Raw genomic sequence first — 15220 nt, forward strand, 5'->3', positions numbered from 1 at the left:
TAGTCTGTCTTCAGCACAAATTGAGATATCAATATCAAGTGAATCCCATCTGTCTGGCTCCTCTGCTCTGAGGAAAGGAGAGCAGATGAGTTGGAGAAAGATTTTTATTTTCTGTCATAATAAAACTCAACAAATGTCAAAGTTTTACCAGAATACTGAGGAGACATTTTTTCTTCTTATGTAATACTGTGGTAAAGATGCCTCCTTTGTGACTATTACAGAGGCCCCAGGGAATATCCTGAACAAAAGCTATTTCAGGTTTACATCCAAGGATTCAGTACCTGTTGGGAATCTATGTTCTTTTATCTCTTAAAAAATGTCCCCCCCCCTTCACGTCTCTCATGACACTCATCCATTATCTTCACCCACCTTCCTCTAGACTACCTAGTCCTTTCAATCCATTTTTCAAAAGGTGTGACAGTACTGTAGTTCAGGTCATGTTGCCTCAGGGCTCACATGATAAGCCTGTCAACCCAGAGCTGGCTGCCCCAAAATAACCCAAACAAATAAATTTAAACCTACAAAATAATCTTCAAAATCTACAACACAAAAGGTGGGTTTTACAGCAGAGCTTCTGTTGACAGCTGATGGAAAGTCAAAAAGTCTGATATATAAACACAAGAATCGCAATGGAAATGAATACTTCAATATTTCTTTGGGCAATGTTTCATTGGTTTCTAAGGAAACCTTCTTTTCAAAAAAATACAGATCTTTCGCAAGAGGCCCAGAACAGTCCGCTACATTCAAGGAATCATTTACCCTTTCTAACCTTCCTTTGCAACTCTACTATGTAATCAGCAAACTTATTTTTACTTCAGTAAAAACAGTTATTCGATCGTTTCTTCTTTTTTTTTCAACTTTAAATCACAGCCAGATGTTTCGGATACTCCGCAGGAAGTCTTACTTCTGTGGCTGAAACTCTGTCCTTAAAAACTAACACCCTGATCCTCTTCAGTCAGGTTTTGGGTAAGAGGCAGGAAACAGAAATCCCTCTCTGTCTCCGGCAGGATCCCAAGGCAATCCCAGGCCAGGAGACTAACGCAGTCCCTCTGCTTCTGTCCCTTGGGTCTCCTCAGGGTGGTATGTGCCTGAACAAACCTTAGAGGGGAGGCACCAGATACTGAAACCATCTCAGTAGACTCATTTCAATGCGGAGGAGCAGTGGCTCGACACCTTGCTGTTATCAGAAGACAGAAATTCTGGTTGAGCTTTGAATTTGTCTTCAATTTCCTGGGTTTTTCTCTCAAACGTTTTGCCAAATACACTGACATACCTTTCTTGTTTAGCAAACCCACTCTCATATGTGTGAAGCACACAGCACCATGAAGATTATGGCCTAGCTTGATGAATCAACGGAAACAAAACAGCAGAAGCATTCAGATTATTGCTCCTTTCGGCAACTTTCTGAGATGTAATCTTCCAATTGCACCATGACAGATTATCTAACAGAGGATTGTTGAACATAAACTAAAGAGACTGATCAGAATTTGGCTGGGTAACTTCTCTAGAAAGGTGAAGCATGATGTAAATTTAGAGAATTACAACTTCTTTAAGTAAAAGTTGTCTCTGCAGCAGTCTCTTGGGCACAGAAACATCTGAGTCACTGAATGAAAGAAAGTGAACATTGTTCTAACCTCAAATGACATTTATTGTCTGAACACAGGTAGGATGTAGGATCCAGAGCGAAGGTAACCATTTCTGGGCCCACCATCAAGCAGCCATCTTTTATACAACATAAGAACACTTTTTATCCTGATAAGCTATTTAAATAAGTCAAACCCAGCCTGTAAAACAACCACCAGAACAGAATTATATAGATAGAAAAGCAGAATCATGCTGAAATATAGATTTAAACACAGAAAGGGTGATTCTTAATAAACACTGCACGGCATGTTTCCTGGATATTTCCCTCACCTGGTTTTCTGGCACTGCCTCATCCTGAATCGTGCCAAACTGGCAATCTGCTTTCTATTACAAAGCACACATTTTGATTCTTTGGTGTTCTCCCTTAAATATTTTCAATTTCCTATCCAGAAAATCCAGGACCCTGCCGTTAAATGCATCTTCAAGCAGGAAGTTCAACAGCAGGGTCTTAACAAACTGCAGATTCGTTGTGAGACAGCCATCTCCCTTCACTTCATTTTCTTTTATTTATTCATCCTACTCTCCAAGAGGCTCTTATTCTTCATCCAATGGAGGAAGCACTAGTGAGCCATCTGGAACGGCTCCACTGGAAGTTTTCCCAATCCCAAAATACATCCACTACTTCAATAAACAACACCTGAGAAGAAAAACTGGCTACGAGGGAGATCATTTACTGTCCTTCACAGTAGATGATCTTTTCTCAGTTATGAACAGCATCATAAATGTCACCGGCCTGATGGAAGTCATAGAAGGGTCACAGCTATAACGTTTGAATCTGTCATCTGTTCTGTTCGCACCCACAGTGCTTTCAATGAATATTTATTGCAAGTAAAATCAATTTGCACTTCAAAAATGACAAGACATGAATTTACTTCACTTGACAATGATGTCTTCACTGTGGAAACCGGGGTGGGATCATTGTTAATGTCTTCATGTTAATGTCGTCACTTTCTGTCTAATTATTTTCATAGAACTTGTTCATAGAACTGGTTAATTATTGTTAACCAGTTCTTTCAAAAGCAGAAGAACAATAAACCAGAGCCATTTTTGGCTGACTAACTGAGAAACAACTAAGAAATAAATGTACAAGTTTCTACACTGATTGCATTTCAAAATTCAGTGCATGACCGACTTAGATTAATGGATTTCTTCTTTCTATAAGTTTCATAATTTTCTAGACACTAGAGTATCAAAAATGTATCTTGAAATTAGGTCACCCAACACTAGGTAGGTTCTTAAAGCACACATTTGTAACAAAATGTTTAATGTGTTCTATTTTATTTTTGCCATTTTTTGCAGACCTACTTAAGAATCAATTATCTAATTTGAAATCCTGATATAAAGCTGCTTATAAGTCAAAACGTATGAATTTATCTACACCAGTTAACTCAAAAGAATGACTAAAATGTTAAACTTCAGGCATGATATGATAGCCTAAGTCAAAAATATGTCGTTTAAGTATATCCATATATCATCTATGTATTGCCACACAGACTACTGTAAGCTTCCTCTGAGGGACATAACCTTGCACCCTATGTCCAAGGATGAATCCAGACACCTCTATTAAGTAAGCTAGTATCACTCGCTAGTGTCCAAGCTGTTATTCCTTCGGTCATAATCCATTTCTGATGACAGTGGCTGGTGTCAGAACGTATACAGACCAATAAATCAGAAGCTCATTATTGTCTCAGCTCCTTCTTCACAACAAACCAGGGCAGCACCCCCAATACTGCAGACAATCCATCCATCCATCCGCCACCTTGTCCTGCCATCACCCGTTTACTTAAGTCAAGGAGACACCTGAAACATGCAGGGGACGGGTACGAGAGGACCAGGTTAGGGAACCACTGCTCTAGGAAACTCATACAGGGACTGATGCCTAATGAAATGTACGTCAACATAAGGTGTTTAAAACATGTAAAATCTAAATGAGCCATGACCTGTTTTACTTTGACTGCCCTCTCGCAAATGCAGTGAGATGTTGCCTCTCCTTGAACAGGAAGGCTTGAAGAAATATTTATGTTGTTAATTGCAGTTCTGACAGAAAAATATTTATAGGCTTTACAAAAGAGATTAGAAACTATGCACCCCGTCTGACGGATGCATCTCCACTTTTAACAAATTTTGTCATCCTGCTTAGCTCCTCTTGACAGTTGCCATAGCAACAGTGCAGGAAGAATCAATCCCAAATTGGATAACAATGAGAGTTGTGAATCTGACAGGAAAAATCTTTGTTTCTTTTTAAAATGTATTGTGTCATAATGCCATGTACTAAGAGGAGAAAGAAATTTGAGGAAAAGGAAGGAACAGAAAGAGCTTAACAGAAGGAAAAAAAAAAGCCCTAACGCTCAGAGCTGCTGGGAACGGAAAACGGTCTCTGATTCAGGCAAGAGTTGCTGCCAGCAGAGGAAAGTACCAGTCAAGTGGATATCCGAGCGCACATCATTACACTAGATGTCTCAAAGCAGCTGCATTCTGGGTCACCAAGCAGCCCCAGCTGAAAATCTTCAGCTAGTTCACATCCAGACTTATCCAGTAATTCAACAAATCTATTTTTAATTACACAAAAGTCTTCACAAATTTTTAATTAGACATTACGTTACAGCTCGGTACCCCTTTTTGTTAAACGGTGAAAAACACTCGTTTAAATTACTCTCTGGCCTCGGTGTTATTGATTCATTCTTGCAGACAGACATGAAAGAAAACAAGAGAAGAAAAAAAAACTAACCAAGGCCTTTCAGATTGCTTGTTTTTTCATCGTGAATGTGGAGGAGAATATGAAAAATGAACTGAAACAGACTGAAGAGTGGGTTGTCACTGCTGAGTATATTTGTTGATTAGATCTAGTTCAGGAGCTTGTTAGCTGACTGTGTTCTGTCTGCCTCTAATGTTGTGTTGCTGCGACTGGACTTGAAGTGTCAGCTTAATACATAGAAAGCAGAAATAACACTGTTAATCAGTGCCAAATCATTTCAAAAGGATAACTTCTTTAAAGCTGGTCAAGAAAATAAGACCAGACATGTTGGATTACATAAAACACAAGGTGTATGGCAACATCTGGTGTATTTCAACTCTGCAGTAGTTCTCAGCAAAGTGAGGTCTGTCTCATGAAGTCCTGTCCAGCTGATGCCATCCTTTTATTTTGAAGGATAAAAGGAAGTACTTCTTGAGTTTTTCTATTGTGTTGAACACTTGATTACCGAAATACTTAAAAAGCCTCATCCACTTTTTTTTAGAGTCTTTTAGCCTCAATAAAGCGGTCTTTATTGAACAGTATAAACACAGTAAACTGGATTCGGAAACTTGATTCAGTTTCCGACACTGGAAACGGAATCCATGACGACCATGTGGAGGAATACAGACTCTGCACATCATGTGCGTACAGTACACTAAAACTGAGCCATCCAATGGTCACAAAAAAAAAGCTCCCATCACTTAAAAATGCTTCCAAGTGATGTATAAATACTAAAATGGCTAACTGTTAGCTGCTAAACACACTACAAACAGTTTAATATTAACTTTAGTACTTAAAAAAGTAATGTAATGAATAAAAACTCAATAATGCAGGACTTTCTTCTGTTTTATATCTTATTTAATAAGTTGATTGTATCAAATTCCAGATGTGATTTAAATAATTTTGTTAAGAATTATCTATGATAAAACATATGTAAATTAATCAAGAACTGAACTGAAATGTATAGTTATTATTTAAAAATCAAAATATTGAAAATGTTGGAAATTTAAATATTCTGATGCCAGAACCGAGAAGTTACTCTGATGACATCGTAAGCTAAGCGGAGCAAAATGACTCTGAATCACTCCCATCACGAGCTTTTCCCTTCTCCTCCGTCACCTCACCCTCACCCTTACTTCTCCGTCTCCTGTCGCTCTTTTCAGCCCTCTCTATTTCACCTTCTCCCCTGGTTCCTCATCTTCATTTTCACCTCCTCCTCCTCCTTCCCCGACTTGACGGAAGCACAAGATCAGGGACGGTTCATCTGAGATTGATGGAGTTCTGACAGGCTGATCCCTCTGCCCTCTCCTGAGGGCTTGCAGCTGTGCCCAAGCTCCCGGACGCCTACCTACCCAAAACTCACATCCACAGAGAAACGGCAGGAACGCAGCCGCCCGCGTGGGCATGCATGCCTGCATTTATATTGCTCCGGAGGAATGGCACATGTGGATTCACACACACCTCCACACTGACTTGTGGAAGTGTGTGGACTGCTTTATATAAGTAATCACATTTTGGTGTTGTATGTGGAACATGTTGAAGATAGGGCTAAGAATCTTAGGTTTTTAAAGCATAAAAGTAATATCAATCAGGTTCAACTTCTAAGTAGACATGTATTTCTCCATTGCTGCTGGCATAAAGTCGTTTTAATAAGATGACAAAGAGTTTCTGATCATTTTCATCTGCACTCAGAGCATAAGAATGTGATTCTGCTCTCCCTCCGCCTGCTGAATGGCACTGCCCAGTTGGCTGAATGAAGGATAACACGTTTTTGTTTATAATATTTTGTTTGCAAAAAACAGAAAGAGTTATAGTGTGTAGGAACTAAAAAAAGATCCATCATTTTCATGTTGCCATCTCCACTGTACGGCAAGTAGTCATTAGCTTGTTTTCTACCTCAACGCATAATGTTTAGTGAGAAAAGCACCGTTCTGTCCTGCAACAATAAAACACAACAAAAACAACAGAAAGTACTCTCTGGCATCGTAAAACTCTTACGTTTTTAGGAACATTAAGGTTTTGCATGCAGTTACAACTGTATGTCAGTGCACGCATCTTTCAACAGCAACCCATCTTTGCACTCAACTGAATTACTCACCCGAAACAAGCTTAATGCAAACATCACGAATACTTTAGAAAAATCAACTTACGTCCAAATGGCTACGTGTAGCATCCAGCTAGCGCAAACTCCACGTAACTGCAGATGCCAGTCGGAGGAATCTCCCTGGGACGGAAGGGGATTTCCCCAACAGCTGTGCGTACAGCTGGCACATAGGTTCACAACACGTCAACACAACATCGCTCCAAAGTGACGTGAACGTGTTTTATTTAAAATAAAAAAAAATCAAAACATCAACCTTGCACATTTTTTTCAAGCGGTTATTTGCTCTGCTCCAACCAAACCGGAAGTCAGTTTTATATTTTGGAACATAATAAAATTGAATTAATTTCAGAAATTGAAAAATATTCCTTGTTTAGTATAGTGACCAAAGAAGAAAAAACAAGCAAGCCGCTATGTGAGCCTCTATGTGTTTTTATTGCGATTCACACTTTAATAGTTATTTAAAAAGTATTTTCTGGAACAAGACTTTCATTCATTCACCCCTTCATTCACTCACACTCTGCACGGTTCACCTGCTGCTCTCAGACTATTTCAGTGTTTTCCTCTTTTCTTTTTCCACATTTTCTCTCCAGTGGTCCATGAGGCATAGCCTCTTTAAGGACTTGTTCTGTGCCAAGTCCATTAGCGTAATCTCCAAAACAAAAGCCGCACCTCGTTTGTTCTCTCTCTCTCACACACACACACGCCCACGCACACACACACACTTCACATCCTCCATCAGCACATTTACCAATGCTCCCCCTCCTGTTATCTGGGGAATGTGATGTGCCATTTCTCTTTGAAGGCACTGTCACAGAACGGCTTTATTTCGCCTGTCCTCCAGACGCAGGCCTCTCCATCTCTGGCAGGGTTTTTCCCTTCAAGACAAAGAACAGGGCCAGCTGAGCTTGGAAGCCCGGCTGGCTGACTGTCTCATTAGGAGCAAGACAACACTGAGTCAACACAAAAGAGAGGGGACGTATTTAGTCCAGTGAAAGATGGACTAATGGAGAAACAGAGGCTAAGTCATCACATTTTGTGTTTAACTGGTTGATTTTATCTGGTAAGTTCAGTCGGCAAGCATAGGCTTTTTTCCTTTTTCTCAAACAAATATAGTTTTCGTGTCACAGGTTGCTCAAAAGCAGCAGCAGCAGCAACTTGTTTGTGACAGAATTCCAATGTTGCAGTGATAACGCATTTCTTACCTGTGCCAGCATGCTTGACAGGCACACATTCAGAAGGTTCAGCTGAGGAGTTTTTTTTTTATTTTCTGACACAAGCACCGTTGTTTCTTACACAACCCTTTTTCCGCTAAGCAAATCCTATGAATAAATCTGTCCACAGATTGGCTCGGCTAAATGGTGCTGAATTTGGTCTTAATGAAGTTTTGCAGGTGTCCAATATGAACTCCATTTATGTGCATTTTTAAAATAATCACAAAAATTAAGAGCTATTTTTCCCTAAATAATGGATTTATGTTATTGAGAGAGAGCTTGGGTTGTTGTACTCAAATATTAAAAAACACAAACAAACTTGACCCAGTTTGTTCAATTAAAAGTTCAGTTCAATTTTTAAGTAAACAACAACTTGATCAAATTTTGTCGAGGCTCTTTCACAAAGAAATAAGAAATGGCATGATGATAAAACATACGACATATAATCGTGTCACAGGGTTGTGTTCACTTTAACTTACCTCAGAAACAGCAACTCTTTTACTTAAGCTTGCATTGGTATTAGCATGTAGCAAGTGTTCTACTTTGTTCAAAATCCCCACTAAAAATACAAAAAGTAACTGTTTAAATATTGATTTGTAATTCTTTTGTAGTCTTAAAATTACAGGCATTAGTCTCTAAAGCCTAAATTTGAATTGTAAATTACTGTAAACTACTTGAATTGTAGTTCAAGCCTAAATTTGAATTCCAGTGCGAGACTTTTACATATCCCAGAATGCCATTATTATTGGAGCACATCCTGCTTTTATATATGAGGCACATAAAAAACAAGCTAAAAAAATGTGTCTATCAATCTGTATCATCATATAAACCACTTTTGTTTTTTTCCCCCTAACCCTCAGTGGAATGGATGGTTGATTAGAAAAGGGGGTTCAGACAGTTTCATTGGTGCTGAACCATAGTTGGCACTCTCTCAAAATTTGTGAAATAAATCGTGGAATTATGCCTGGTACTAGTCGGCTTGTTGGATAAAGGAGGTAAATTTATTTTACTATTTTCTCTCTCTAAATAGTTAACCTGATTTTAGATTCTGAAACCGACATTCCTCTTTGTGCATCCACTGGTTTCTTTTTTCGAGCACATCTTTCTTCCCGTTTTTTCTGTTTTACGTGGGTAAAGAAAAGTGTAATGTAAGCTACCTAAACAAACCAACTCGAGTCTTATTGCCTTCTGACTCGTGAGCACTCAGCCAAACCGCACATTAAAATGCTTCATGAAACGATTCAACTTGACCCAACTTCTGTGTGACGACGAGCAATGCAAGCAAATAAATTTTCTGTTTCTGTGCTTGTGTGAACGTTTGTGTTGTGTAAACCTCATTATCTCTATAACTACATCGCATTATTATTATTAAAGCCTCTCGGATATCATCCGGCGCTCGGAGGAACATCAAAGTGTTTCACAAAACATTAACAAACAAGAGTCAGAAATGCACACACAGCAGCCATGTTGTTCTTAACACACACATTCTTCAAAAGCAACTAATGGTGACAAAACTATGGAAGCTCGTTTCCGCCACTCTGTTAAAAAAAATATAAATAAATTATCTCATTATAATGAGATAGTATCTCAAAATAATGAGATACTATCTCAAAATAATGCGATAGTAACTCAAAATAATGAGATAGTAACTCAAAATAATGAGATAATTATTTTATATTTTATTTTTTTTACAGATTGGCGGAAACGGGCTTCCATACAAAACGACTCGAGTTGGGTGTGTTGATTTATGGCGTCCGCTGTAATCACAATCAGTCTGGGACCTTGAGTCTAAAAGATGTTTGATCGTATCCTTGAGCTTTCCACCTGTCACTGGAGATGCCTCATGAAAAATATATCCATCTTCTGGTCACTGTATTCACCTCCTCCCCCTGCCTGCCTGCCTGCTCTCACCGTCGACATCATTCGCTCAGAGCAGAAACTAGTTGCCATGGCTACAGTCATTAACACATCTGGCATACTTATCGGGCACACGCGCGGGCTCACATGCGGCAAAACACAAACCCACATGGGTATGTGCTTGCACAATAAACGGTTTGGTTTCACATGCAGAAGACAGGGGGGGGACATGAATATGTATTACTTTTTCTGTGCTGCTCTCAGTTTCAGGGCTGAGGTCCGCAGCTCGTGTGTGAGTGGGAGATAACGGGTCGAGGTTTGTTGGGGAGAACAATGAGAACTTTGGGCCTCCGACTTAATCCCATGGCTGAATTTAGCCTCCTTTATCTACATATGACAGGGAAGAGAGATGCAACTGGAGAATCCTCATGATACTGAAATTATGTCCTATTCAACAGTCACGCTATCTGTTTTCTCTGAGCTAGAGCCTGTATCCCTACTGACAATTTTTTTTGTTTGTTTTTGTTTTATTATTGATCTAATTATGGTTGGAGCTTTTTCACATCTAATAGCGATGCATTTTGGACTGCGTACCAGCACACTCAGATATATTCCTGCTTTGGTGGTGGTTTGATGTCCACCTTTGACACGATTTTTACTTGAGTGGAAAGTAAAAGTTGAATCAGGGCAGGTCTTTTTGTCCTTTTTTGACCTTGCTGTCTCTTGCTTTTTTGGATGTTTCTGTGCAGCATGCAATATTTCATGGTTACCAGCTCTGACAGCCGATGATACAAGGTCATTTTCTATTTCATACATGTAGTCTGCAGTAAGGAAATAGGTTTACTTAGGCTCAGTACACAACAATTACCAACACGAGATCATTAAACAGTTATTTTGGTTTCATCCAATGTTATAATCTGTCATATTTTGTAAGAGTCAACAGGTTCATACAAGAATCAGAGCCCAAATATATGAAGACATAGTCTAACAAAGTTTTTAGGAATATAATAGTATGTAATTTAATTTAATAATACTTTAAACGTGAACATTTTTCTTGTGGCTGTGGCTAACACAGTCTAAATTTATAACGTTAAAAGACATATTTGTAATAATTACTGGTTTTTCACTACAGGAGATTACATTGCTATTAATGCTGACTTTCTTGCATAAATAAAACCCATGAAGGCATTTTTATTTTGAGTCCGGGTTCATTGGGTTCACTGCCCTGCAGGTTTTAAATTGTTCCCTGGTTCAAAACACCTGATTCATGTTGCAGAACTCGATGGTGAACTGCTGAGGCAATTCATTCCTTTGAATCAGGAAAACATTTTAAATATCCAAAATAACAGTGCCCTGGGGACCGGGGATTAGCAAAACATGTCATGAGAGGGAGTGATCCATAATACGCAAAGATGAAAAAATATTTATCAGCAGAATGAATAATGGTGCTTAAATTTGTACGAAGTACTTTGAAGAAAATCAAATGTTCATCTAGATATAAATAGATGTTTTTAAGTAAGCATTTGTTTGCTGGTTCTTTCAGCAGTGTTAAAACATTTCCTTTACATAAATCTAGTTAGAGGAACCAGATTGACAGCTTTTCTTTTCTTTTTTTTTAAACCACTAAGCACTGCTATAAATTATTTAATGGGACACACTGAATGTGTCTGTGTCATTTCTGCTCTCTTTGTCTTTATCCTTTGGATTTTCTCTCCATTCTATGATTTCCTGGTGTCAAAGGTCTCCTTTGAAAACAGTTAAGATGAGTTTAGATGGAGCACATCTTGGATTATCTCTAGTGAACATAAACGTTTTTCTATAGGATTTAGACTTGGAGATGGAAGAAGGGTGATTTATGTGTATTTTTTTTATGATATGGACAAGATTAACAAGATTCCCAGTGTATTTAAGAAGAGGAGGTCCTTTTGGAATATTTGTTGACTAATAGATCTATTTTTTTGCCATGATGAGACCTATGTGTAATTGCAAATTCAGTAAGTAGTACAGTGCAGTCAGTAACAGCTCTTGCCTAAATGACAATCTGGGTAAGCACCTCCTTCTTTGCTAGAAAAAGTGACAAGTGGTTCAATTATATAACTGGGTTTCGAAAAAAAAAAATCTTTCTCCATAGGTTTGAAAGCTGAAACAAAGTGATAGGCAACCCAAGATGAGGGTAGAGTAACTCACTCACATAAATCCATATATATACAGTATATATATATATATATATATATATATATATATATATATATATATATATATCCATGTTTGAGCATTCATGTCATCCCTTGACACAATGACACCCTGGTAAAGAGCCATATGTTTCATCTTGCTGTGAATACAAACAAATATTATACTGTAATGCAGTGGATTGATTGGAGAAGAATTTGGACCAACAAGGATTATTAATAATGACTGCATATGAATTGGATTAGTTTGTCTTTTGGCTCAACAATTGACCCAAAAGCACTGGAGGAACTGGAGCAAGCCAGAGTTGTAATCTTTTGTAATTTTGAAAGAGAGAGAGAAAAAAACAAACAAAAAAAAACCAATCAGGGTGCTGAAACGCATCCAGAAAAAATTCATCACAAAATGAAACATTCCACGTCAGAAGTCAAAACATGTTCATGCAGCAAACACCTTCAATTATAAAACCATTAAAAACAGGTCTGGCAGAGCAAAACGGGACAGTGTTTACCAGACAGTGCATGTGGCTCAAACACCCCTACACACACACACACACACAGCTGTGAGAGAGTTTGACAGCCCAACAGATGCCTGTGCGTTACATGCGTCTTGCTGCCCCCACCCTAACCCCTGAGGACATCCCCATGCTCTCTCTCTCTTTCTCCCTCTCCCTCTCTCTACCCACTTCACATACCGCAGCTCTCTTAGTCACTCATTTTCAGCAACAACAAAACAACCAGACCAACCAGTTGCAGCATCAGAAAAATAATAAGCGGTGATTGATGTACGGTTCCTCAGCTTGGTTTGGTAGCATTCCCAACCAAGCTGGTTGGGAATGCTAAGGTGAGGCTGAGCGCATATTTCTCTCTCCGTCTGAGAGCGCGCGCAGAAGACGGGCAGTAATAGACAAGAAAAAACAAAGCAGACGCACACAATGTGCTTCCAAATATACTGGCAAGAAACCTGCACCTGTTATAAAACCTGGTGATCAGAGACAGCAAATGAAAATAAAATCAATCAAAACAAGTCTTCAGCCACTTTTGCCTTGCCAACCTTACGAGTGAGGCGCACCTCAAGCAGAAACCTCAGACTTCTTTCACAACAAACCCAGCCATAGAGAGATACAAGGCAGCTTTTCAAGCTCTCTTACCTTTTTGCCTTTCTTCTTGCGATGGGCTCCTTTCCCGCCGCCTGCTTTCTCCTTAGCCTCCTCACTCATATTCAGAGATCTCCCCCAGTTCCTCTCCGCTCCCCACTTGTGTTAAAATCCAGCATGTTGGAGCTTGTGGAGCGGAGCTGCCTTCAGCGACTCAACGTTGCCACAGAAATGTCCATTTAGGAGCAGAGGAGGCAGATTCGCTCCCATGCAGACTGGGGGTACAGTGTGAGAAAAGAGGAGAGACTGGGAAGACTGTGCTGATGCTTTTCTTTCTCTCACTCCCTCCACTCCACCTACTCCCCTTTCTCCGCCTCCCCCTCTTCCTCTCTTCTTCTTCCTCTCCACATTTGCAAAAGCGCACACTTTTTGCAAGCAAGCTTTGCTGGTTTGCTTGAGGTCCACTCCCACTTGCTGCCTTTGGTGAGCACAATTGGCGAATCTCACCAGCACCCTCTCAGGCGAGGGTGTGGAGGCAGAGGGAGAGGAGAAAAATAGAGATGGAGGAAGAGAATGAGAAGGTGGAGGAGTACGTTGGTATATTCCGAGGAAAGTAGGAGAAAATAGAAGAAAGTAGAATGAAGGAGTGTGTTGCTGGAGGAATGTGCTGCTGCCTACCTGAGCATGGAAACTGGAGACACTCTCAAAAAATAAATAGCTGAGATGGAGATTAGATTGAAATAGATGGTGGATGAGAAGAGAGAAAGCTACTGGTGTTAGTGGCAGAAAGGAAAGGCTGAAAGAGAGAAAAAAGAGGCGTCATCCACGCAATCTCCTCACTCTGCCGACTGGCTGACTTCTGCTGTTCCTCTCTCCACAGACGTTGGGAAATGAAACGAGTCTCTCCACAAACAGCCTGGCAGAGAGAGGAGTGAGGTAGGGTGAGGGGGAGCGGGGTGAAGAGGCAGAGGATCACTGACACGATGCATCAGGTCCTTCCAGAAAAGGAAGTGTCTCTGGTAGCCTCTGCCAGCAGGATCGGCTTACCGAAAACTGTAACAGACTCAGTCACTGGGCCGAAGTGTGTAAAAGTCATTTTGTTGGAAGGGGAAACACAGCTGGCATGCAACATGCATTTAACACTGCTACTAGCCAAACAATAATCCAATCAATGGCAACTGGAAAAAAAAAAAAAAAAACTGTCATCTTCTGAGCTCCAGAAAGCTGCACCCATGGAGGAAGCTCTTTCTAATGAGGCAGTAGGAATCAGAGAGAAGGAGCAAGAATGGAGAGAAAAAAAAAAGCAACCGGATGAAATGGAATGAGACAGGAGAGAAGAGCGAAGGGTGGGGTGTGTTGAGTGTGGAAAACGAGAGGAGAGAATTTATGGTGGGAAATGAGGATGAGAGAAGAAGGAGGGAGGGGGGCAGAATGGGATATTAGTCAAACAGTCAAAGCAAGGAGCTGAGGAGAGGATGGTGAAGAAAAAGGATTGAAAAAAACAAAAACAAATGGGGAGCAGGCGGAGGCAAAGAGAAGAACCAGAGATTTGTTGTGATTGTCTTACGAACAACACTTTCTTTATTCCAGGGGACCACGATGCCTTTAACCCCGTCTTGCCCTCCCTCCTCCTGATGAGCTGCCATCTCTGCCAAGCATCAGTTTGGCCTGGGTACCCCAGCATGGAAACAGAATAATATGATTAAAACATGTTTAAAATGCTTTTTTGTGTGTTTTTGTCTTTGGTTTGTTCGCTTAACCAAGTAAGCGAACAAACTTCTCTTACTTGTTTGTTCTGCTGATCACGTCACTGCTGATCATATTTGTGATCAGCAGTGACTTTTTCTAAGATATACAGATTACAGTTGTGCACCTCTAGTTCAAAATCCCCCCCAAAAAAATGAGAGCAGCGAAACCTAAAGCTGTTAAACGTAAACTCAACAGGGATTCTTCAGGAAAACAGTTTGAGACTTGTTGAAACCTCTCCAAACAAATCGTCTTAGAACACGGAACGAACACAGCGGCGGCAAAGATGGGCAACTTGTTTCCCTATTATGATGTTCTTTTTTCTAAAATGCTGTCATTGTTTTACGCCAGATGCAATAAGACGTACACCTTCCACTATTATCTCCCCAGCCCACCACAGACAGAAAAGCCCATGTGTTCTCTTTGGTCAGCAGTCTTCCTGTCATGCAATATTCTTTCAAATGTAATGTTACATCAGGAACACTGACCTTAACATTAATGTAACAATGTCTTGGGACCCGTCATCTACAAATGCCTGATCTGAAGTATCTCAAGTTTTTATTTTTTTTTTTGTGACAAAAAATCCCCAACTGGAACATCTTCGTTTCTTTACGTAGTTCAGCATCACAGGCTGCTCAAGC

The 15220-nt window shown here is 39.9% G+C and overlaps 1 protein-coding gene across 1 annotated transcript in view; it reads right to left on the reverse strand.

Moving 5' to 3' along the window:
• The window catches only part of LOC114137994 (ankyrin-3-like), a 130652-nt gene extending 116896 nt beyond the window's left edge, over positions 1-13756 (reverse strand). The window contains exons 1-2 of the mRNA XM_028006907.1: positions 13512-13756; positions 12888-13108 (exon numbers count right to left, since the gene is read on the reverse strand). Coding sequence (XP_027862708.1) covers positions 12888-12956 — 69 coding nt within the window. The 5' untranslated portion in view covers positions 12957-13108; positions 13512-13756. The remainder of the gene's footprint in view (positions 1-12887; positions 13109-13511) is intronic.
• Between the last annotated feature and the right edge of the window lie 1464 nt (positions 13757-15220).

This window comes from Xiphophorus couchianus, chromosome 22, assembly GCF_001444195.1.
Source record: "Xiphophorus couchianus chromosome 22, X_couchianus-1.0, whole genome shotgun sequence".
NCBI lineage: Eukaryota > Metazoa > Chordata > Actinopteri > Cyprinodontiformes > Poeciliidae > Xiphophorus > Xiphophorus couchianus.